The sequence below is a fragment of the Paralichthys olivaceus genome, chromosome 1, assembly GCF_024713975.1.
Source record: "Paralichthys olivaceus isolate ysfri-2021 chromosome 1, ASM2471397v2, whole genome shotgun sequence".
NCBI classification, from domain to species: domain Eukaryota; kingdom Metazoa; phylum Chordata; class Actinopteri; order Pleuronectiformes; family Paralichthyidae; genus Paralichthys; species Paralichthys olivaceus.
Window position 1 is genome coordinate 20420628 of NC_091093.1, and position 25336 is coordinate 20445963.

Sequence of the window (25336 nt, forward strand, 5' to 3'; positions counted from 1 at the left end):
CCTGGATGAGCCTTGAGGGAAATTTCACAAGACGCTGCTTGTTTCAGAGGGTACAGCAGCATCTGACCGCACGTTCACATGCACAACATTCTTCTCCACATACACACAGACAGAGCGTGCTGACGTGGAGCTTATGAAATTCCACACCTGCTGTCAAAACTTCCTTTTCAACTTCCAGGATGAAAGCTTCAGTGGTTTCAGCATTTTTAGCATAAATATGCTTAATGTGCTAAATGTGCTTGTTTACATATTCATGAATATTTGCTTTGTATCTTTTAGCAAACGATCACTGATTATTAATGACTGCAGCCTTTATCTGACATTTACTGATTTACTCAATTTATCCAAAGCGACTTACAACTAAGGGACAATAAGAGACCTTGAAGCCGGCATACTTTGGTACTCTAGAGAGGTTTCTCAATAGAAAAAATGAAACCACATTTAAATTTACTAGAGCCAGATTTTTATTTGAATCTGCACCAAATTGCATAAATTCATAGATATCAGTCACCTAAACATGGTTGATTGTTTTCATCAAGATCCATTGATACATTAATACATTAATCCATTAACCGCAGAGAAATCTATCAATAAACCCTATCCTTCCATGTTAAAGAAAGGAAAAAACTAAATAAAAATCTGAATCCAATCTAACGTCTTCTTCCCTCACCCAAGCTGCATCCTTCCACCAAATCCAATCCATCCTTTACTTTTTTATCTTGCTTACAAACAAACAGAGAAACGAACAGAGGTGAACCTCCTTGGCCTGAGGTCATTATTTTTTTTAGTTTCAAATGTAAACATCATTCCTCAATGTAAGAGAGAGACAGGAAAAACTGGGATCGAACCGCCACTCTACCCCCTCAGCCCCAGCTGTTTATAAGAGTTGGTATATTGGTCGAGAGACAGAGAAGAAGAAAGAATATCTTCAAATAGTTTTATTTTAATCAAGCAATTTGTCTGGACAACTATCTTATAGGGAGAGAATTATTCTGGCCAAGTTTTTAGACCTTTTTCAATCTTGGTGTAGAGCTTTAAAGTAGGTTGATACTGCCATTAATATGCAGCAGCAGAGCTGAGCCACCAAAGATCCATGAAGTGAGTGAAGAGAAAAAAAGGTCAGAAAGTTTGAATGAGTGTTTTGGGAGGACTATGGCCTGATTTTAGGCTGTTTGCTCATCTCACATGAGCTCCAAAGCCAAGCTGTCCTGCGCTGACAGGTTGACACCATCATTTACTCATCAGTTCAAGGTCATTTCACAGACTGATGGATAAGGCCATGGGCCAGGGGAGTGGCTGACAGTGGGGCCATGGGCCTGTTGTTCTGCTGCTGAGGCCGTGTTTACTCTCTGTTGTCTCCGAGCAGCACTCCATCAAAAGCCAGCGCGGCCATTCTGTATCCAGGGAGAGGGAAAAGTGGGAGAAAAAAAATATGGGGACAAAGAGAGAAAAAGAGGAAGAGGTGGGAAAGGGGGAGGGGGAGGAGCAACAAGCTGTCTGTGGCCTGAGAGGAGGGAAGGGCCCAGGGATATGACTGATTACAGGCAGGGTCAGAGTTCAAGGCCAATGCCCAGGCCCCAGCTCTCTGTAATGGGGGCAGGAAGGGGGATGTGGGGCACAGAGAGGGGCTGCAAACAAGAAAGCCAGGTCTTTGTGAAAGACAGCGGCAGAAAAAAAAGAAGAAAAAAGAAGAAAAGAAAAAGAGCCTTTGAAAAGAATTCTACAACGAAATGTCCAGGTTTATGTGGTAGACTGTTCCTTCAGATGTCGGTCATTAATTATAAAACACACCACAGCGCTCACACACACTCCAAACACATTCTTTTCTTTTCCCTGTAAATGAAACTCTTTGCACACAAATGTAAACATGTACTGAGTTTTCTTACTTTCTTACAGAGAAAGAGATTTAACTTCACTAATACTTTCATTTTCCACAAGTAAGAATTCAATTTTCCTCAGCATTGCCGACAATATCCCTTTTAAAACATGCTGACTTTCAACCTGCTGCTTATAACACTGTGTGATGTGCAATCACAGCTCGCATGTCTTGGATGATTCGTGTCCCAGCTTTAAAGACGTAAGAGTGAGGCGAGTCCTTATACATAATTAGCAACAGCTCTCAAAGAGGCTTCAAATAGCCATGATAGCATGTATTACAGGAGTCTGGTCAGCAGAGGCCGATAACGAATCGGATAACAATCAAGCTCGAAATGTGTTTGTGTGTGTGTGTTTGTGTGTGTGTGGGTGTGTGTCTGAGTGTGTGTGTGCAGATGTGTGTATCAAGAACTTTGAAACACACAACTTCCCCCTGAGCAGCAACATCCGTTTACAGAAGCAGCCAGTCATCTTACATTATATTTCACGTAGCTTTGTCCTCGCTGTGTGTTTTGTGTGTGTGCGGATGAGGAGATACAACAACACTTTCTGTGAATTTTCATGTTTGATTATGCGTGTGCACAAAATGAATGATGGCACGCACCACTGGGCTATTTGCGCACATATGGGCTCAGTTGGCTTTTTGATTAATGTGTGTGCATGCGTGTGTGTGAATGAAATGTACAATCGATTCCCTTTCCTTCCCTTGTCCGATTTGCTCTTGAAGGTCAGCGTCACGAGGGCCGAGCTGAGGGGAGAAACCTCTGCACACACATACACACACACACGCCTTACCCACCACACACATTAATAACAATCTCCCTGTTGAGTCATTGCGTTGCCTTGAGTTGAATATCATTTGCATATATCATTACTTGTTACTTCAGTTCAGGAGGTAAATTGGGCTCATACCATATAATTTTGTTTCCATTCACTACTTCTCCTACAACATGGCTTAACAGGCTTTAGGCGAATCTCACTTTACTTACTTATTCGGGAGAATAACAAAAGTAAACCGGAAAAAATGTTCACTGGCACATAAATTAAACTGATAAGAACAATCTAAAATGACAGAAACTATTTCTGAGAAAAATATATTAAACTTTATTATTATAATTATTTATTTAATATTACTTTTAGTTTTGCCCATGTCCCATCTACTAACATAGAGGAGGCAGGGTTTATGACCTGTACTGCTCCAGCCACCGGCGGGCGATCAGGATGTTCTGGCTTCACGTTTAGGGAGCTGTTATGTCATTGGTCTTGACACATATTTAAACCATCTAAGGTTATTTACCATATTTTTTAAATATTCATATCCTTACTAAATCCTGTGCTTTAATTTGATGTTGACTTTTAAAATACTTTTATAAAACTACAATTTCTGTTTTGAGGCTCCCTCATCATTATAAATCCCAAGAAACTTTGCAAGCCGCTGAAACAATTTGACCACAAATTAATGATGCAAACAAATCTTATTTCCATCTCTAGTTGTGAGAGAATGAAATTTATGCTGCGATTTCCTCTGAAAAATATCTGTCAAAGTAATTTAGATTCATAAAAACATATTTTACAGCAGATATGTATTAACACTGGAGAGGACAGATTTTCATAATAATTCATCTGTAATATTATATAGACTGTGATAATTAATTACATTGTCCTTGATGTACAAATCACACAGTTCAGCTCCACAGATCAAATTCTTAAGCTCTACATCAAGCTGCCCTGTTCTCTGCATTTCCTGGTCAACTAGCTGAGTTTATGAGCTCATTAGCTAATGGTCGATCTCAAGCTGAGGCTGGCCTCCCTAACCAATCACAGCGCAGAGTTTGTGATGCATGAGATCCATATTATAGCAGGTCATACACTAATGGTGGCAAATGGAAACATTGTGATGCCCAGACTACCTGCTCTATCTCTCTCTCTCTCTCTCCTCATTTGTTCTACTTGCAAACTCATCATTTCTCATTGACCATCAGGCCATTTTTCTCCCTTTTTTCCTACATCTAAGTCTGGCCCCACATTTGTTTCCTCCCGCTCCTCCTTCCTCGGTTGTTAGTCCCTCGCTCTGTCTCTCTGACTAATATAGACTGGTATAGGCGAAGTGTGAATGGAGCAGTGTATGTGAGCGATGGAGGTGTCCGCCCCCTTCACACTGCAACAGAGTGCAGAGTGTGTATTGATTCTTTGATACATAATTAAAATATGCACTTAATATTTCTCTTTTATGAGTAATAAAAACATACAAGGCTGGTTTGCTGCCAGGATCACGTGGAAACTTTAACTGTCCTAGTGCAGCAGTGCACAACAGAACTTACTACAAAACACATTTGCTGGATGAATAGAGTGGAGCAGTTTGCAATCACACATTTGCAGTATTAGCATCAGGCTGAATACACACATTCTATCCCTTTCAAGTGATCTAGGGCCAGATAAAACAGAACACATGAGACCTGGTCAAGATGTGTTTTCTGCCATTAATCTGAAAATTATTCAGTATCATTGAGATAGAATATGTTTGTATTCATCAACTTTTCAATGAACCTAAGTCAAACACACAAAAAGGCCACACTTCTAAATAACTGAACCTTGAGAGGAAAAGCAGGTCTAACATGTGATCCTCTGCACTGTATCATCGCTAAGATGTTTCTGCAACGCCACATACAGTATGAGACAGGATGTAAAATTAAAGCCTTTCATGCAACACGCAGCCTCCATAGTGCGCAGTGCTGAGAATGATAACTAACTGAGCTGGTTGCTCTGTCATTCTGCTCGTGGCATTCCTGGGGACTGCCACGGGAAAGAATCCAACATCGAGTCAATACGTTGCTCACACACAACGGTACAAATAGTCTTGGCAGGCACAGATTCCAGCAGCTGCAGCATCAGAAGCAGAAAAAAAAGCAGGAAAACGGAGCAACTGATGACGCCAATGATCAGATCAAGAAAGCAGTGATTAATAGTGACATCTATTCGACTTCAGAGAGCTTGGTCCAACTTTAAGAAGATTCAGTGACGGTCATCAAAGCTGGGTTGTGTTAGTTTGGATTATGTGATGTCCTTCATAACTCCAATTATCATATTTTTGGATTAAAATTAAATAATATAATCATCGTACCACAAGTTGCCCTTTATTAATGGTTTACTTGTTATAATTAATGACTTCATTTATGCTCTAGCTGTTTAAAAATGCTGTTTAAACCATGAATCAGAAATATTGTGGGATCACAGATTTGTGTTTATCCCTTTTATTTAGTAAATAATATAAATATTTATGCTTCTACACTTTCTACTAAACCATCAAGTGCATAGTTACACATGAGAATACATTCATAAGAAATTTAATTCAATCAAGATTCTCTGTAAATGATGTGAGAAGTATTAGTTAATGACTTCTAAACCATTAAATAAGACATTAATTGGGACTTTTAAACTGGGGGTTATTTCTGTGGTATTAAAGTGGTAGCAACAATCACTCTTAGTTAGGAGACTCCAACCTATGAACAGGCTGAATATACATATGAACAATCAATTGATGCAGATGTAAGCAGTGTACACAACATGATGCCAAAGAAAATGCTCAGTGATGAGAAACAGTGGTCACAGGCAGAACTCTCAGACAGTAACAAGTTCAATCCATGGATTTGTTGGTATTCTTCTATATATGAGACAGAGGTTTTTTCTCTTACCTGTTATTGTTCCTGAGTCTGACGTGTCCTCCGGGTTCCAGAATCTGCCCGTTCTTCAGCCAGGTGAGCTGTGGCTCAGGCTCGCCCTGCGCCTGGCAGGTAAAGATGGCGGTGGTGCCGACAGGACGAGCAATGGACTGGGGAAGTTGAACAAACTCGGCTGGAGCTGAAAGAGCAGGAAAACGATTGTTCAGATAGGTTGTTCCCCAGATACAAAGAGAGTACTAGAGAAATCAGGGACAGAAAGAGGTTCCACGGATGCAAACCATTCATTTATGACCATGTGTTTATAAAAGGAACAAGTGATGTTGATAAAAAGATGAAAAACGAAGAACCAAGAGAAAGTGAAAATTGAGAGTCCACCAGGTATCAAGGTCATTCATGGTACAGAAATAGTAAAGTAATATATGTGTATAGACACTGTTGCTTATCTAAAATTCAGGGACATTTAGCAGGAAGGTAAAAGACACAAGGTCAATGCAGATTCAGGAAAAATAAAAAGAGATTAGAAATGTGGGGGGATGATGACAACAGTCCTATTCAACAACAGCAGCAGCAGCGTTCGACAACAACACATCCACATGAAAACAAAATGCTGCAGTTTACAGGTTCCTCATATCCTTCCTCAGGTTTCAATCCATGGTCAGTAAGTGGTAATAACCTATTAATTTGAAATGGTTCTTGCAGAGTAATTACAGTTACATCCCCTGGACTTTGATTCCTGAGTTCATGCTTTTATTTGAGCTAGCAGGTGTCATCATCTCCACTGCACTCATTATTGTCCAGGCGGCTTTCCAGTGATTTGATAACCAAAGGTATTTATGACCATATTAACTCAATAAAAAAATGTTATGGTTATTATAATATCTCAGTCATCACTGGAGGATAGTCAGCTGGAGCACAAGGCATATTATATCGCCTGTTGTAAAAAAGAAAAAAGCTCTACTGTCCTGCCTTCCCAATCATTTTACTCAGCATTACCTGGTGGGACTGAGCAACAGGAGTCAGATTGTAAAATTACAGATTTTGAGTGATGATGGTTGGAAACAAAATGTTAGGATGAGTAGAAAAAGAAAAAACAGGATCAGTGACTCATGTTCTAATAACCAAAATGAATGCATAAAAGCTGGCTATGTGCCAAAAGCAAATACTCAAGATATCAACTTGAACAGATTGTGCATATGGTATATCTGCCATGGAGGTTATGTTTTCACCCCTGTCTGTTTGTTTGTATATATGTGAGTAAGATTTCCTCAATAATAACTAAACAGATTTTCATGAAACTTGGTGGAGAGATGTAGTATGGGTCAGGGAAGATCAAGGATTTTTCATTCACTGTCTTTAACATTGGGCGGTCGGGAGTTTTGCAACCTTTTCGTTGACTTTTCAAGGAATAATAAATAAATATTGATAAGGAAAATCAAGCAGATATCAGTGGTGTGTGCAATTTGGTGCAAATAAAAAAATCAGATATAGTGAATTTACTTGTGGTTCCATAATGGACCTGTTGGGCCAAAATTCTATTTTTGTACTTAAATATAACTAAGGAACAAACGGCTCTATTTAGAGGACAATGAAATGAGACAGAGGGACAGTGAAAGAGACGGACTTCATTTTTGACATCTGTCGCTACATCAGTGGTCTTACATTTCAAATACTTTTTTACATTTTCACTGTTTTTCCAGGCAACAATTCATGGATCTTGATGATAAAAAATCGGACATCTATGAGTGTGTGAGATTTGGTCCGACTTGATTGAATTTAAAGGGCCGGCCCTTGGTGGAGGTCTTGCCGAGGCACTATTTTCAGCTGTCGATTAATATGTATTTGTATGTGAGATTGACTCAAAATAAAATGCAGTGTCCATATTCATCGTAATGACAACAATGGAGCTCTTTGGCACAGAGGAATAAATTATATCTGTGTGTGTGTGTGTGTATGTATATTTAGCTACACAGACAATACTTGTCCTCTTGTTCTCGTCCCAGTGGACAAAATGTTGTTGACATTATTTCAATGAAAGCATTTCCATTCTCTCATTTAAAAAGCTGAGGGACCCTTACAGCGTTTGAAAGGAGGCTGCTGACAGCTTGTGATTGTCCTTTCATTCATCTCTCCCTCTCTCTCAGCTTTATTCCCTCTTTGAATGCCGTCTCAAAGGTGAAGGTCAGAGGGAGCTCGGGAAGGTATAGATTCGTACCTGTAAGGGTCAGATCATCAGCTCCATCCATCCTGCTCTTGTTTTTTTGTCTCTCATTTTGAACCCCAAAGGAGGCAAAATGAACCTAATTGATTAACTGTATAAGTGCATTTGTGTGATATGCGATGGTTTCATAAGCAATAATTTGAAGCTCCTGATAGTTGGACATGTCTGCTTTGACACCCTCTTATATCACAGAGGTGTCAGCTGGCTTATTTACACCACACTAATAGACCAATTCTTTAAGCACATGCAATAAAATCAACTTTTTTTTTAAATAAAGAAACTTACATCTATTTGAAATTACTGGTAAATCTTTGTTTTCAAAAATCGATAAATATCCAAAGACAATGACATATAATAAACATTTATGGCTTATCTTCTTTGTTCCTGTTTGGGTAGGGGGCTTGTCTCAGAGTTGACAGGCAGATAAAATGAAATATTGATCTGGCTCAATACTGCTATGAGCTAAAGCAAAGTGTGGTCCATGTGAGGGGGGCAGATGGCGACAATTAATGCACAGGGCCAACCACACCTGACATCATCATCTTATTGGTCAAAACCACCCATCTCTATAACCTGGAGAGACAATACCAGTTCTGGACTTTACAGGATAATTGTACATTAAGTATATTCAAGTATGAAAAATTGCAGCAGATAATAATTGCATTTGTCCTTTTTCCAAACATATCAGAAGATCTTTTAACCACTGCCACAAAATCATCTACATGTTTGATGGTGTTTGTTTGGCTTCTCAGTGATTTGGCTTTGAAAAATAAATAAATATGGATACTAAAAGGACTTTTTTCATATTATGAAGATCAAAACCAGCAATTTGCTGCTAATTTTCATGGCAGTGAGCAGTTTTCTTCTCTATTATTATTATATCATCAAAGAGCTTAAAAGACTTCCACAGCAAAAAGGCGATACAAATGCTGGAGAAATTGTCAATTTAAAAATGATGTGGGTATGAGAGTTTTTCATGACATTAGCTTTGCAGTGGCCACATAAAAACAATAAATTACAGTCTATAAAAAGTTATCTTATTATTATGTCTTCTAAAAATTCAAGTTCCTTCTCTTAAACAGCATTTTAATGACCACAATAGCTCAGTTTACAGACTTTGCTGCATCTTCATGTGATACTGTAGATTCTATCTTGTTTTTCATGCTGTGGTTTTGCTGGTATTAAAAACTTGAGGGATGGCGTTAATAAATCGATTTGATAGTTAATATTTTCATCGCTACCTGGCTGTCACTGGTAACATGTGAAGCTGTCAAGTCATGTGAATTTACAATCGCTTCTAGGTCTTTAGTCTTTTTGTCGGGTGATTTACATTAAATTATTTACAAGAAAGTTGTGTAATTTGTTTCACAGCATCTTTAAACACAGACAGTGGTGCTGAAAAAAAACAGGCGTTTATAATATTTTTACTTACTGTATTATTTTATACTGGCAAACTATGAAAGCACTGGGTTGACATTGACTATTCATAAAATATTAAACTAAACAATGTTTAGTCTGACACACTGTACAAAATGGTGAAATAAATAATAACCATCAGTGAAAATGGCTCACAGGGCTGAGGTAGGTTGAGAGACCCTTAGCAGACTTTTGCTTAGGTCCCCAGGGAGGTATGGACTGGGTTTGTATTTGTGTTGCCTGCACAGAGGTCCACCCACAGAACTGACAAGCTTATCACCTGCACCACAGCTGCATTCATGTGCTTTGAGTTTCCCTCCACAACTCCTGTCTTATCTTCTGAAAATGGCACATTGCTTTCATCCAGAACTTACCTTGGACCACCAGACGTCCCTGAGCAGTCCTCCGAACACGAGTCCCTGGTTTGTTAGCGGCACACACATAAACCCCTGAGTGCTGCACACCGACATCTGAGATCATCAGATTCCCTGTGCCGAGCACCTGGATCCCCTCCACCCCGATGGGACGACCATCTAGTCAGGGAAAAGAAGGAGAGAGAAATAATTTATACAAGACAATAAGAAAAGGCCTGGCTGTGCAAGTGTACAGTACGTGTTAGGTGGGGGTGTGCATACTACAGTAAAAATCTGAGTGGGGTTGAAATTGCCATCAAGAGAGACTAACTAAATATATTGCACATTTACAGTCACAAGCTCCTTGAGGTAGAGCTATTTCTGGACCTCTCAGAGGTCAAGGATGCAGTTTTCACAGTAAAGTGTGCAGTTCTCAGAATTGCAATTTCTTGTGATGAAGCTGCCAGAACAGACAGAGATTAAGAAAGAGAAAAGGTTCACTGGGGTTGTCATATTTATGTGGAGCTTTTAGAAAAAAGCATCAGGTTTTCTAAGGATTTAAAATCAATTAACATTTTTATTATATGTACTCCTTCTCTAATGTAGGGTCAGTCAATCAAAGTTTTGTGCCTTTTGTCTCACAAAGCCTTAAAGTGCAGCACATTCGCTCTTAAATGGGAGATGTTCCTGCCACCACAGGAGACCAGAAACTCTAACTGCGACTTCTAATCTCCTATCTACTTACACAATCCATAGCTGCCTCCTTTATGCTCTAGCTGTACTTACATGATAAGCTCACACTTTCCTGTGCTCCCTGCAGTTTCACCTCCAACACTGACTTCAGTCTGCCTCTGATATTAGCTATGGGGCCATGGGGGCATTTTACCCCCATCTATGACTTCCATCTGCAGTATAGTCCAGGCATGATGTGTTAAAAGGCCAGACATGGAGGCTGGGAGATGGGCACTGTCCATGCTGGACATAATCAGAATGATCAGTAAAAAACTTGCACTTTAGTATTTAGACAAGATGCAATTGTTGTGATGGAGAGGACAATATTCGTAATAAATCCTGACAAATAATGGAGATGAGTGTTTTTTATCAGCATTGGTCATTATGATGTTTTATTGCTCTTTCTGCATTTTTTCACTGGACTGAGAAGTAACAGCCCAGCGAGCTTTTGTCTCAACAAAGACGCACTTGTTCCTTTTTTTGCCTTTTTCAACTATATTTCTTTCTCCCTCTCTCTTGCCCCCTCCATCGGTTTCTATCCATCAGGCACTAATTAAGTTAGACAGAGAAGAAAGACAACAAGCCAGCAAGCTGTGGAGCTGCGCAATGAATAGCAGCAAACAAACTATAGCATTAAGGAGTGACTGATGTGAAACTATCAGATTCATTATGCTTCTTGTCCCAGCCTCCCTGCTGTAATCTAATACATACAAATCCCATCGTGTTAGCATTTCATTCTAGCAATATTGTGTAAGGCAATACCCTAAATCTGATTATGCCCGACTGCTTGGGAGGGGCGGCAATTTACATTTGAAACAGCAAATCAGATTGGATAATAGGTAAAGAAAACAGATACCAGATTGAAGAATTGGACACAACAGACTTTGACTGATAGTCAAGAGAAAATGCACATGACAGAAGGGGGAAACTAATCGTATCTGTCTCAGCACCTCATAGCAATTAATCAGAGGCTCTCCGGTGTAGGAGGTTCAACTTCATGAGGGGATGAAGTGTGCATTTATCAACACAGAGTCGAACGTAATGTTTAGCCCTGAGGCCTAATGTTGAATCCCATTGCCTCATGTATACACAATACCCTGCTGTATCAAATGTATTCTGGGAACACATATACATTAAACAATACAGGAAAGATCAAAGCTGTGTTGTACAAAACATACAAACACATGAAAACACAAAGCACATAGGGCTCATGCAAAACACTGAGCATGCACACACACACACACACACACACACACACGCACAAACTGAAGAATTTAAAGTACATACATGCACCCTCCAGGGGCCTTGTCTTTGAACTGATCAGGAAATGTTTCTCACCTAGTCTGCTCCAAGACACGATGGGCCGAGGGTATCCTGTTGCAATGCACTCCAAGATGGCGGTTTGGTGAACAGTGAGGGTGAGGTTTTCTGGTCCGACCAGGATCATAGGCTCTTTGTAGACAGATGACTGGGAGCCTGGAAGAAAAAAGGGAGAGGGGAGCAGAAGATGGGAATGAGCATGATGGATGGCATCCTTTAATTGGATTTCTCTGGAGTGCATTAGCTCGATATGCAGTATCTCTTGGATCAGGCAGAGGGACAATGGGTTTGGAAATATGCTGGATAGATAAACAGCTGAGAATTCAATGGTTGTTTTCAAGCAATGATGGGAAGGAACAAAGAGCAGCACAACACAGATTTAAAAGTGACTCTACAGCGAGGGTACTTGCTTCCAAGTGACAAAAAGCATTCTGCACATCAGAGGTAGTTGTGAAATTCATTTAATATAACAACCTGAAACAGTGAGGATTGCCTCAGTGCTGTGTTTGACTCCTGCACTGTTGTGAGCCACACAGCAGAACCTTCCACTGTCCTCCTCTGTCACCCCAGTGATCTGCAGAACACCCGTCGGCAGCAGAGTGTATCTACGAGACAGAAAAAACACAATGAGACCTGGTACATTTCTAATAAGCGTGAGGTTGTGTGCTGTGGTTCGGTCCAACCTTTCGTCCTCGGTGTCCACCGGGCGGCTGTCTTTTTCCCAGCTGATGACAGGCTCTGGCAGACCATGGATCTGACACTGGAATCGAGCCACGCCAGACTCCTCAGCATGAACCGATTCTGGCTGGACGTGGAAGTCTGCCATGGCTGTAGAGGGAAAGAGAGAGCGAGAGGCTATAACATCAAAACACAGCCACACAACTACAGAGCAACAAGCCTGCCTGTTTCCAGCAGATAAGTATTTCTGTACCAATATGCAGTGTACATACTCAAGCTAAACATGTAGTAAATTATGTATACATATATACGATATACTTATATACCAAGCAAAGTATGTACCATTCCCCTGACGAGTTGTTCTCTTATATAACATCTAATCTTAACAGTAACACCGTGTGAGGTGCTAATGTCATGTGCATATGTTAATTAACACATTATAGAAAAAACTCAAGAGAAGGGATGAAGAGCTCGAGGGTGTGAAGACTGAGCACTTTGTAGAATTGTTGGACTCAGGGACACACAAGCAGGGTTTTTCAACAGCGCTCAACATAAAGTGGAAACTCAACTAACCACAGCACCGAGTTTACACAAAGAGAATAATGCTGCCAGTTATAAAGTTACTGTTTCAAAGGAAACCTTTTCTGGATCAAATGTTTTCTGAAATTATTGCCTGTGCTGTTCCTCAAAATAAATGTTTTCACTCAGAATTTACACAGTTTTGGTTGGACATGTTCAGGTTTTCAGTTTATAAGAATATACTTAAATATCAAGTGCAGTAATCTACACTGAACACCATATGAATGTGGACAGTAAGACCTTGGTTTAGTCACAGAGGGAAACCGGGATTTAGAGTTTTTTCTGGTGATTAATAAACACAAAAAAACCCCCAACATATTTGGGTAGATGATAAAAAGGCTAACGTTATGTGCTGCTAGAGCCATGTAGACAGTGTGTTTCCAGTTAAGTGTAATGACACATGCAGGGCAACCATTTCAGTATTTCAGCTCAGGCACCAAAATGAGGCAGTGAAACTTGTGTTGTAATTTGGTCTGGCAGGTACCAGCTGTTTAGGAACTGGATTTCCGTAGCCTACCAAAACTGGAGGAGGGATGTATTTTTTGAAGGAATGTTTTGGCAGTGAACCTTTATTAATAGGACAGTAAAGCTTGAAATGGGGGGAGAGTGTAGCTAAGAGCAGCGTCAGAACCAACATTTTTACTGTTTTCTTAGGGAATAATAAAATAATCAGGCACATTTAGAGATCTATGTGTATGTGAAATTATATGACGCTTAATTGGATTTAAGGGGACTGTTGGGCCTTGGCGGAGGTTTAAGCTTTACTGAGTGCCATTCTAGTATTGAAAGTTTTGGTAACCTCAAAAAACAGCACTAAAAATGTCACTGCAGAACATTGCCTCTACTTCTGTTGCACCACAGGTCAATGGCTGCATTCAACACATGTACATTAGTTGTACATGAGCTGCAGTCATCAGGTGCTGAAGGTGATCGTTACAAACACAGGGCCTGTGTATGGATTTCCTGCCATATGTTAACATTTAGTATGTAGGTCAGGCACATTTTAAAAAATTCATGCTAAAGACGACAAAGGCAACGCACGCACACACACACACACACACACACACACACACACACACAAATGCCATAAAGTGAAACCAGTATCAATAGTCCAACAGAGAGCCTCATTCAGCTGCACCTCACATATCTACTCCCTGCAGAACAAAGGCGGCATCGAAGGTGGAGCCAGCGACAAACTCAATTAGAGAGAGGCCCTCTGCTTTCGCAGTTCTCCCACCTTCTTCAACACAAGTGTACCCATTTAAATGTCAACCATAATTAACTTAGACGAAGGGGGACTCATCTGAACACTGTTAGCATAACAAGAGGGATGGACCTCTTATTATTTCATAACCTTCTGCTCTTCCCATCCTGTAGCCTGCATTAATTCCTTACTTACAGGATGAGTGAGTGGTTAGCAGCACTATACGCGGGAGGCTTTACGCCAGAAACATGGCAGGTTATTGTCTGTTTGTGTTTCCACTAATGCCTTCCCTACTTCTTATGTTCACTGAGTGTGATTGATCCCAAGCAACAAGCTGGTTGTACTGCATTTTACACTGTGAATATATTTGTATGTTGTCTGTTAGTCAGCAGGATTAGGTAAAAAAGGGAAAAAACCCACTGATCTTCAGCGGTCCTGAAGATACCATGACCTGGATGACAGAGAATCCTCACAGATTTATTACATTTTGGTGCAGATCCAGGAACTCATTTTCACTTTCTTTAACATTGTGCGATTTTATTAATTTTCCTTGATTTCTCTGAGAATAATTTATGGATAGATGAAAAAATGTATACATATTTAGGGAACGGATAGAGTGAGTGCCATATGGTGCAGATGCAAAAAAAAAATCTGGATCTAGTTTTCTGAGTAGTTCCCTAAGAGGGAGGTATGCACATTCTTATTTTATACTGTTGCACGGGGCTGACATTGCATCTTAAAATACTTTACTCTGTATTTAAATATTAATACAACACAAACAGTCTTATAGTGCACAGTAAATTGAGAGTGAGAGACAGAGAGAGACTTCATCTAAGTGGCATTACGACCAGTGTGGCTACATCAGTGGTCTAACACTGTGATTATTCCATTTCACAGCTTAATGAGAAGTGTGGCATTCTCCAACACGACTTGACCTCTGATCTTTGAAAGGATGTATGGAGCTCTGATGAAAAATGAAACATGCTAATTTAGTATTCTTCCAATAGCAACTTCAATCCCCTTGTAAGCTTATGAGTTCTCTGAAACATTCACTGTTTCCACAGTTTTTTCTCAAGATTATAAAAACACACAGAAAACCTGACTGTTACTCATCCTGACAGATTTTCTGTCTCCTATTTTTTTTATTTTGCCTCAATACTACAAGGCCACACTTAAACATCTCACTGGGGTAATTCAGTCTAAGTGCTTATCTCGAGGGCCCAACTGCAATCTTTCCACCTGGGACACACAACCATAAAACGCTTCAGGCTAACTTCACTGGAAAGCGTAGATGGCCTGGATACCACAGAGAAAATCAGTAGTATTTATCACCAAACCCCCTGTTATAGTGCAGATACAGCTCTTTAGAAAATAGTTTCCTCTTAAGCACAGTGAACTGCAAGCCCTTAAACATTCTTCTCTTTCATTTCAGTTTACTAAAGTTGTAAAACACTGGAAGTCATTGCAAACTTGTCAGAAGTATCAAATTATTGTATATATCCAGTGGCAGGATATTGGCCCATAAGAACACTTTTATGGCTTCTCACTTCTTTTCTTGACAGAGTGTTGACAAAGGCAATCAGCAATACTGTCCGTCTGGGCGTGCTGTAATGTGGAGCTCGGGGCAGAGGCTGGCATGGGTGCAGCACGGAGTGAAGCCCTGAAGCCCCTGACGCTGCTGATACAGGGAGGTTAGGTATAGAGAAAACAGCTACACATCCCTCTTAACACAGCACACAGAAAACAAGGGCTGACCAGGGAGGCTCACAGCCTTGGAGCAAAGTCTCAAATGAAGATATAGGCGTGCACATAGCTGTCTGTGCTGTACTGACAAACAAAAGAGGACCAGTGCCTATTGGACCTTTCTTGTGCATCTTTGCCAAGTAGTCATGGTGTCCAATGATCCGGCTGCTGGAGTGTGTCCACCGACACAGCCCCCCTAACGGGCCCCACCCTTGGCCCTCATGCATAAAACATGAATTCTCCAAGAGGCCCACACCCCTGCGACCATCAATACACTAGCGGGATCAAACACAATTGGAAAAAAATCACAATAAGTTTACAAAAACAGATAAACGCAGACTGAGGCAGACAAACTTGTTAACCATTCGTGCCTGATATAAAGGAAAACAGCCATTCGTAATCTATTATTGTCGGACGTTATTTTTGGAGAGGTTCCAGATTCAATCTAAAGATGTGTAGTTCAGCTAAAGCATTTACATATAAACACATGCAAAGAGCTGCTTCAACAGAAACACACAATATTGATCTGCCTCGCTGTAGGAACAGAGAGACACACACATCCGAGGCACTGAGGCGCCCTCACTCATCTCCAGTAGCAGCAGCAGCAGCAGACCTGTTACTCATTCTTCCTTTTCTAAGTGTTGACAGACACTCACATGATTAAACACTGTCCACTACCAGCATGTCGCTGCTGGCTTAAATGGAGCAGGTCTAATTACTGTAATAAGGGAGAGAATGGCCGGGGGTTTATTCTAAAAAGAAATCCATCCACAAGTGCATGGGGAGGAGATTGCTCGTTGGACATATGTTTGACGGTCCCTCATGACAAGCACAAAAGAAGAATGAGTGAGGGAGTGATATGAATGAAGGTCACAGACAGGAAATGTGAAGCGTGGTGATTTAGATAGGTAGCTCGGCTGTAAATCAGGTCTTGTCAAAACTCTGGTCATCTGACAATAGCCAACAAGTTTCCTGCTGTGCCCTTCACAATATACAACCAAATATTTACAAAACGCGTCCGAACCAGGAAGAGATTAACATGAAAAAAGGTTATTTTAACCGCTGAAGTGTCACATGAGCTTTTTTCTTCATGGGATTGCACACAAAGTTACACAGAGGATGAAATATGAATGCAAGTGCAGATATACTAATACTGATTATTGGGTTTGTGGGCCAATAACAAGCACAAAGGGCAGTCAATATTGATGAATTGTCCCAAATTAAGCCTCTGGTCATGTACAATACAAATTCAGCCTTTTTACATGTGAGAAACAAAAATGGGTTATTTGCTCCAACACCAATTGATCTGGATTTTTTTCATCAAGATTTTCAAATAATTTAAAAAAAATCTACGAAAATGTTGCAACATCCAATCTCGCAATTTAAAAGAAAGGGAAATAAAATTAGTGGATCTGCCCCCTGATTCAGATGTGCACCAGAGTTTCATGGATTCTTCCCTGATGCATACCGCATCAATCCAGTTTCACGGTAATCAGTCCAGTAGTTTTTCTGTGATGCTGTTTATTAACAAACAAACAAACTCTGATGAAAACATAACCTCCTTTGCGGAAGTAAAAATGACGAAATTTAGATTAAATGGATATTATGAGCCCTTGTAGAATTATTTGTTTTCCGAATGGCCCCAAAGTGATGATCAATTCGACAGACACACAAACTCAACTGTGAATAATTAACGGGTGATTGAAAATCCAATCTGCTGTTGTGTCACAACTTTACTGCAGTGACCACATCGGCCAATCTGCTCAGACAGTTCCATGTTGTTGATACAAACTCTTGGTCACATGAGTGTTGTTTTCCTGTGCAGGGGATGATTCATTGATATGACAGAGGTAATGATGCCAGCAGAGGGACACATATCCTACAGCCTCAATCCAAACCTGCAGCTATGGCGCAAAACTTTAAGATTAAGATTTCTTTATTGTCCCAAAATCACACAAGCACTACATGCAAATGGGGAAATTGACCCTCTGCTTTTAACCCATCGGTGTGAACACAGCACACGGAACACAACACACACAGTGACCACACGGAGCAGTGGCAGCTATGGAAAGCGCCCGGGGAGTAAACCCTCATGTTGTAATGTCATCACCCTCACTCACACCTACCCTTACCTCCAGTCCCCATGCCACCACCCCAGGTACTCTTCAACCGCTCCCTTAGCTCTTCATAGCACCCCTCGCCCCGCCCTCACCAGTCCTCTCAAGCCTATGACATCATTAAGCACATGTTCATTGTTCAACCAAGGGTGATGACTGCCATACCCACTCCACCCCCACTGTGGTAAACCAGTAAAATAGAGATGAGGCACATAAATAATGGAGATGGTGTACAGTACCATTCCAGCGTGGAGAGGGCACACTTCAACAGCCTTTAAATAGGCATCCTTGAAATAGCAAGCCCAGTGCTGAGACCCTAGAGATGGCATTTTAATGTAGATCTGATATTTTATTGGCTCCCTGCCCCACCAGCCCCCTCCCCATCTTCCATCTCCACCACCCTGCGCGTGGGCACTCCTGTGATCAATCTGTTGGGCTGTGGTGCGTGATGCTTATCACCTATGAGAGGAAGGGCTGCACGTACGTAAGTCATACTCCGTCTTCCTCTGACACACATTCATTATCTTCCTTTAATGCGTTTACACATCAACACCTTCCTCTGTCAGTACCTGCATGAGCAAAAGCATCATCTGACCTACCGCATGGTCCCAGGCGGCAGATGTACATGTGGACAGAGGGGCTCAGGAACCACAAGACTATTGATTATTTGTATTAAAACCTCTCCAACCTGTATAATGATTTGAACAGTCGGCCCTCAGAGGCATGTTGTCTTTTTACATATCAGTTAATGTCCTGTCATACATTGCACCTGTTATGTTGAATCTGGCATATGATCAAGATTTCTTCTTTACCCAACAAGCCCATATGGGGCTCCAGAGAAAACTTTACCTTTACAATTAGCATTTTATTTTAATATCCTTCAATAAAAATAAATAAAGACATGAAAAAAAAAACAATAAGGACATGATACAAGAGCGAAGAGTCTTCAGCCAACATACTGGATAAATTTCAATTTTGATCAAATGATTGTGCTAGATAAAATGTCAAGTAATATTCAAATTTATTACAATGACCTGTGTTCCAAATTATGCCGTGACCCAAACAGTAGCTGTTGAATGAATGAATTCACTAAAAACAGATAGCTTCATGATGATGCCAGAGAAAAAGTCAGTGGACCATTACAACAATCATTTTAATAAGTATGAACATCTGTGCACAATTTCATCTGAATTCACTCAGTAGCTGTTGAGATGTTTCAACATGGATGAACAAACCCACTAAACTACACAGCCTCTTCTAGAGCCAGGCTGCCAGATATTGTGTAGTGCTTCAAGCATAGAGAGGATGTTGAGAAGAGTTTTACGGAATAGCATGAGTCACCGTCAGTGAACACAATCACACCCTACAGAAATAGTTTTTATTTGGGTCGCAATAAATGGCAAATCATTATGAAAGACCACAAGTGTCATAAAATTAAAATCAAAATCAAAGTAAAATACTTAAAATATTGCAGAATAATGGAATTTAAAATGTATTTGATAATGCATTTAAGATAGATATAAATAACTGGCCTCACAAACTGAATCAATACTATAGATTTGAATCAGGTAGTCTGATAGTTATGAGGCAGATGTGCTCTATTACCAATGAAAGAGTTTGTTACATGGCTGATTTACATTGTTTTATCAACTCTTACCAGTGCTAGGCCCAAACACATTAACGCTACATGATGAGGCTAAAAGAGAAGCTAAAAGAGAAGCTAAGGGACAGCAAATAGAATAGCAAACAGGAAAACGGAACTGTACGTGGACATTTAGAAGGAAAAGAAAAAATTGAAATTATAAATCCCTTTGCAGTTTAGTATATTGTGTATTGATTAATGAATACATTTGTTAACTATTTTGTTGATGCCAATTTTTATTGTACAAATAAGTATTTATTACTATTTCCTTGACACTTTAGCTCCTCCATATTTCAGAGCAAACATGGATCAGCTAAATGTCAACAAAGGGAAAAAATACATTCTGTCCACTTTGATTACCGACATCGTTTTTCGTTTCCTGGTTACCAGCCTTTCCTTTGCTTGTCATCTCTGATTCTCCCGTTTGATTTCCTATATTCACACCTCAACACGACATATTTTCTTACTTTCAATCTCACATGACAAATCTGTTTTGACTGGAATTTAATTGCCTTTTCTGCTTGTGCTGCAGGCTTGTTTGCATTAGACTTTCCAGCGGTGGGTTTGTCCTTAGCCTGTTGTGTTGATCAATACTGTGGAGGTTGTGTGCACTAAGTTAAATATAGTAAGATTGATGGCTGCTATTAAGGCTCCCTGTAGGAGGCGGAGGGAGCTGTAATGCTACAATAGTTATCACTCACAAATATGCTTAACATTTCTTCCTCGCTTAACCGAGGAAATTAAGAGGAGACATGCTGAGTGACCAGAAAAATAGAAATCCCTTGTACATTGTAATGTAATCTGTCTCATGGTTCTGTAATGACTACCTTCATAAAGATAACATGTAGAGGTGCTCAAAATCATGACAGCCTGAACATCTACCGTTCCTTGACAAGGGTACAAACAAATCTGCTGATGAAAAAAGTGAGTGGCGTTTAAATTATAGTTTTGCCAAAACATTGAAACTTTGTGTTTACTTTTAGGGAAGCAGGTGTAAACTGGATCAGATCTCAAACAATTACTCAGTTTAAATCAATATATGCTCCTCCAAACAGCAAACATGATGAAGTAACTCTTTATTTTATTTCTTGTTTCATCACAAAATAAGAAATCTCAAATTTGTTTACCTGCTCTGCATCAGGTGTAATTGATATAAGATATAAGCTTTTTGCTGCACAAAGACAGTATGATGGGAAAGGCGCACTGCTTGCTGACTAGTTGCTTCCCCCCCTCTGCCCCCTCCAACCCCTACACTCCAGGGACAAAGCCTGGGCCTCCCATGGTGCCCTGCTCCGTCTCTGTACCTTCGTTACACCCCTAACTACTTCGCCACCTATGGCCCCTCCACCACCTCACCCCAATCATCTGGCCTCTGGTCCTCCCATCCCCACACCCCGCAGCGTCCCTGTGCTCCTGGCCTTCACCAGTACCCCCAATCTTTGTACTAAGCCTTCTACCCTCACTTCAGCATGCAGACCCTAATTAAAGAGAGACCCATTACAGCACAACAGATGCTCAAAATTAAGGGATTATTTAAATGATTCCCAGTCATGCCGTGGGTAAGATTAAAGACAAGCGACAGACAAAAGAGAGAGTGAGAGGCTGGGGAGGACAACACAGAAGGCAAGGTTAAAATAACCAGTGCCACGGACTTGAAAATAACTGCTAGTGTGACCAACTTCTTGATATTGTTTCCTTTTAATCAAATTCAAAAAAAGAGTTTGTTTAGGCAGAGACTCACAAGAATGGATTTGATGTGTGAGAACAAAAAGAGAGGGTCTTTTGTATCATTTAACGACTAACTGGGTGTAAAACTGCATTCTCATTAAACAACTTCAAACAATCTCTCCTGATAATCAGAGAGACCGAGACTTAATCTGATAGTGTTTACTTCACGCTGCCCATCACACTTTCTAGTTCACGCTACAATGCAGATGTCTTTCTCTTCAATATGCAGGAGGGCCCATGCTTTTGTATGCTCAGACGTCCAGTCTGGCATCTCATGGGGGTGTCATCCTATGTGTACTGTGCATGCTCTCAGACACACACCCACAGGCAGCATCGCTACACTGACAAACATACAGAGCCACACATATGTTTCGTGATCTTTTCCATCCTCTCACCTCAAAGTTTGATGCAAGAGAGAGATGTGAGACGAATGGACAGGTGTGATCTGTTTTAACAGTCAAGGTTATTTATTCACTTATTTTAGTCTTGCTATTCTGTCGAGCTATAAAAAACAACTTATTAAGTTTAAGAAAATAATACTTCTCTAAATCAATATGCAGCCTACACTTTTCTATTTCTGTTCCCTGGTTGTACACTGGGGATGCAACTCTGCTTCTGCTCTGGTTGAAAAAAAACAAGACAAGACAAGAAAAACTAAGACACAAAGAGGTACTCTCCTATAACTGCAGCCTGGAATCCTCCTCTCGAAAGAATTCGATCTCCTCCTATCTCGCCCCCCTCCTTTGTCTGTCCCTCTGCCAAATTACCACCTTATTAGGGACAGATGCCCATGTTGAACTAGCCACTTTTCCACTGGCCTCTGACAACCGAAACATTTTCTAAATGGTTTGTGGCTATAAAGTTGAATACTGAGAGTTGAGTATTGCTCATATTGTGATGGCATTTTCACAATTGAAAATCCAGACTGAACCAAGAATCATGACTTTGGATCAGACTAGATTGACTTCCTGTCTTCCTCAGCTAGGTAAGCTCACAGTCACCATCAAATTGACACCAATCAATATGATGGGAGCCGACAGCCAGGCAGGGCTTCATCTGATTAGCCCAGTGGTGCGATAGCATAACCCCTGCTTTCCTGTATCCTGTGCTCCATCTGAGAAGTTTGTGAATGCAGGGTTAGTTTCTGGAGGGCTTGTGTTGAGGTTGCAGTGATCAGGGTGCAACCATATAACAATATATCAGTATATAATTATCTTATAAATAAATACATTTCTATAGCAACAACAAATAACGTTTACAGCAGCAACTATCCCATCTCTCTGGAACTAAATGTAAAATGTCAATAATCTTAATAATATTCCTGACATTATATTCCTAAAACTGAATTCAAATAAACATCAGTCAGTATTGTCCTCCTCCCTCTGCTGCTGATGTGGATTCCTCACCTGCAGATAACTAGAGGAGGGGGCAGCTACTTCCTCAGCCTGTAGCTATGACTGTGACACGTTTTAAGAAAGAAAACTTTCCTTTGAGCTTGTTTGTAACAATTTATTATTAATTAAAAAAGCCCACAGTGTTGGATGAGAGCACTTGGAAATATCACTTTTCTACATGTTTAAAGGTTGAACAGGAGGAGTGATAAAAGATGAAAGCAAATGTTTTCATTACACTTACGGTGGGCAGAGTTGTTGTCTTGCACAGAATCTTCATAGGAAGAGTCTGCAGCTCAATGCCAGACATGACAAAGACCTTACAGCATTTTCCTCTAGCTCAGTCTGCTCAGGCGCTGTGCCTTACTCTCATCATATGTGGATGCAAGACACATGTAAATAAAATATTTCTTTCCATTGCATTTCTGCCATTGTTTTGCAATTGTGTGTTTATTGCACATATCCATATCGCAGTGATGATGAAAATATGATTTATCAGTCAACACTATAGTTGCCACTGTTCTTTTTCACACCTGATTGCTGATGGGAAGAGGTTCTGCCTTCACAATGTCATTCTCTGCTTGCCCAGAGGCCACATATCTAATTAATATCACCAATACCTCAGCATGCAACTGCCTGCTTTAGAATTAAAATGAGATGGCTCTCTCATCATCCTAGCAGCATATACGAGGTCATGTCCATATGAATTATGTGCCACCTCCTTCACTGTACGCTCTCTGCACAAAAACAGCTCAAACCTACACCTGCTTTGTCCCCGTCTCGTCTTGTGGTTTCTAGGTGTTGGAGAGGGTGAAATATTTTAAAACGTTTAGAGACATCTGGGTTAAAATAACCTTTGTATTCAAATGGTAATGCCATTAAATTCCTCTTTGGCTCGTCTCCGCCTCTTGTTTTGTGAAGGCAGAAATAAGCGAGGTCTGCAGACAGCAGTGGTTCTGAATAACAACCTGGATGGACATTTGGCAACACAATTCTCCTCAGTCTAACGCTCGTTACTTCCCCCTCATTAGAGAACAACTGTTGCGATATGTTTGTGTGTGTGTGTTCCTTTCTGAGAGTCTAGCTTGCAGTGTTAAGTATGCAACTGACAGTGACTTTGAGAGGGTCTGGTCTGAACCAGGGGTAGATGGATGACCCCACATCTGGCACTCCCACGGGACATCTGAAAGGCGCAGGGCGGGACCAGCCCATGCGCTCCACTGCATCTCACAGCACCCTGAAAACAGGGCTACTCCAAATGGCTGAAACGGCTGTGTAAATCTCACCCCTTCGTCACTCACTCACTGCACTTGCTCCCCCCCCCCCCCCCCACACACACAAGAGAAGCCCCCGGTAGTTGTAAGAGGGAGGCCCACTGTGCCTCAGCTGCGTGGTTCCCATTGGCCATTCATCTGTGTCTTAGCGTCCCTGCTGATTTCCAAATCCTCACATCACAGCATCCAAAAATACAGCCCTGTCAAAAATTCACATAAACAAATCCATCAAAAGACAAGTGACAACTGCAAGCTGTCTATTTAATACAACTCTCAGGAGCAGGGTTTGGGCAACATGTCCCATTACTATTTTAAAATCATCTATGCTAGATGTCATTAACTGGTTTCCTTTCAGTTTTAAACGAATACGGATGGATAGAGTGAGCTACGCCAGAAATCATAAGTCGTCCTCGTTGATATCTTTGCCAAAGAAGTAACAATGACCCGTCGTTTGTTTATAAGCAGCATTACACAAAAACAGCTGAATGGATTTAAATCAAACTTGGTGGAAGGTAGTGGTTTCAGTCAGGGAAGAACCCATCAACTTTTGGTGATGATCCAAATCAGCTGGCGGGTCCAGGATGAATCTGATAGATTTAGGGAATTGATGTTTATGGGTGTGACATTTTGTGCAGCTTGAATTTAAGGGGAATGTTGGGCTTTGGGAGGGGTATGCTCTCCATAGTCTGCCATTTTCATATTGTCTGTGTTAGGATCTGACCTACAAATGTCTCTACACCCATCATGTAACTGAAATTGCATGCGATTATATCACAGCCATGTACTATACCCAACTGTGCAAGATATTACAAAGCCTTGTATGTCTCAAATGAGGCCAAACTGGCAGGTAAAGTGGTTCTACAATAACAACTCTGCATTAGTAATGAAGTCTTTCAAAGTCCTTGAAGGTCCTTTCAGTTGTTTTACATACTGCATGTGCAATAACAGTTTTACAAGAACAATAAAATAATTGCACTCGTTCTATAGCTGTCATCATTATTTGCAAAACTTTCATCTTTGTGGTGTCAGCTTGAGGCGGCCCAACTCCTGTACACCTCACAATAGTGATCTAAAGTACCCGAACACACTGGGCACAGGAATATTTTATGTGGTCATGTAAATCGCACATCTGCAATTCAAATATTAAAGACATTTCACAAGAGCTTCTGTGTTGACCAAAATAATTAGATTTCTCTCTCTGCCAGCCCTGGTCCACCCTCCTCAATCTAAGCAGCAAAGCAAACGCCGACACCACAAATGGAGCTAATTTCCATATGTATATACAACGTATACGTGCATGTCCTCAAATCTTCATTTTGGCAGCATCTGTGGTGTCAGTGAATGTAGATAGCGATCTCTCAGTGGATGACACACTTCTCTGCTTAT

General features: G+C 40.6%; 1 protein-coding gene across 1 annotated transcript in view; it reads right to left on the reverse strand.

The window, feature by feature from the left end:
- igdcc3 (immunoglobulin superfamily, DCC subclass, member 3) overlaps window positions 1–25336 on the reverse strand; it is a 60100-nt gene that overhangs the window by 15073 nt on the left and 19691 nt on the right. The window contains exons 3-7 of the mRNA XM_069524849.1: window positions 12278–12422; window positions 12069–12199; window positions 11613–11750; window positions 9564–9722; window positions 5568–5733 (exon numbers count right to left, since the gene is read on the reverse strand). Coding sequence (XP_069380950.1) covers window positions 5568–5733; window positions 9564–9722; window positions 11613–11750; window positions 12069–12199; window positions 12278–12422 — 739 coding nt within the window. The remainder of the gene's footprint in view (window positions 1–5567; window positions 5734–9563; window positions 9723–11612; window positions 11751–12068; window positions 12200–12277; window positions 12423–25336) is intronic.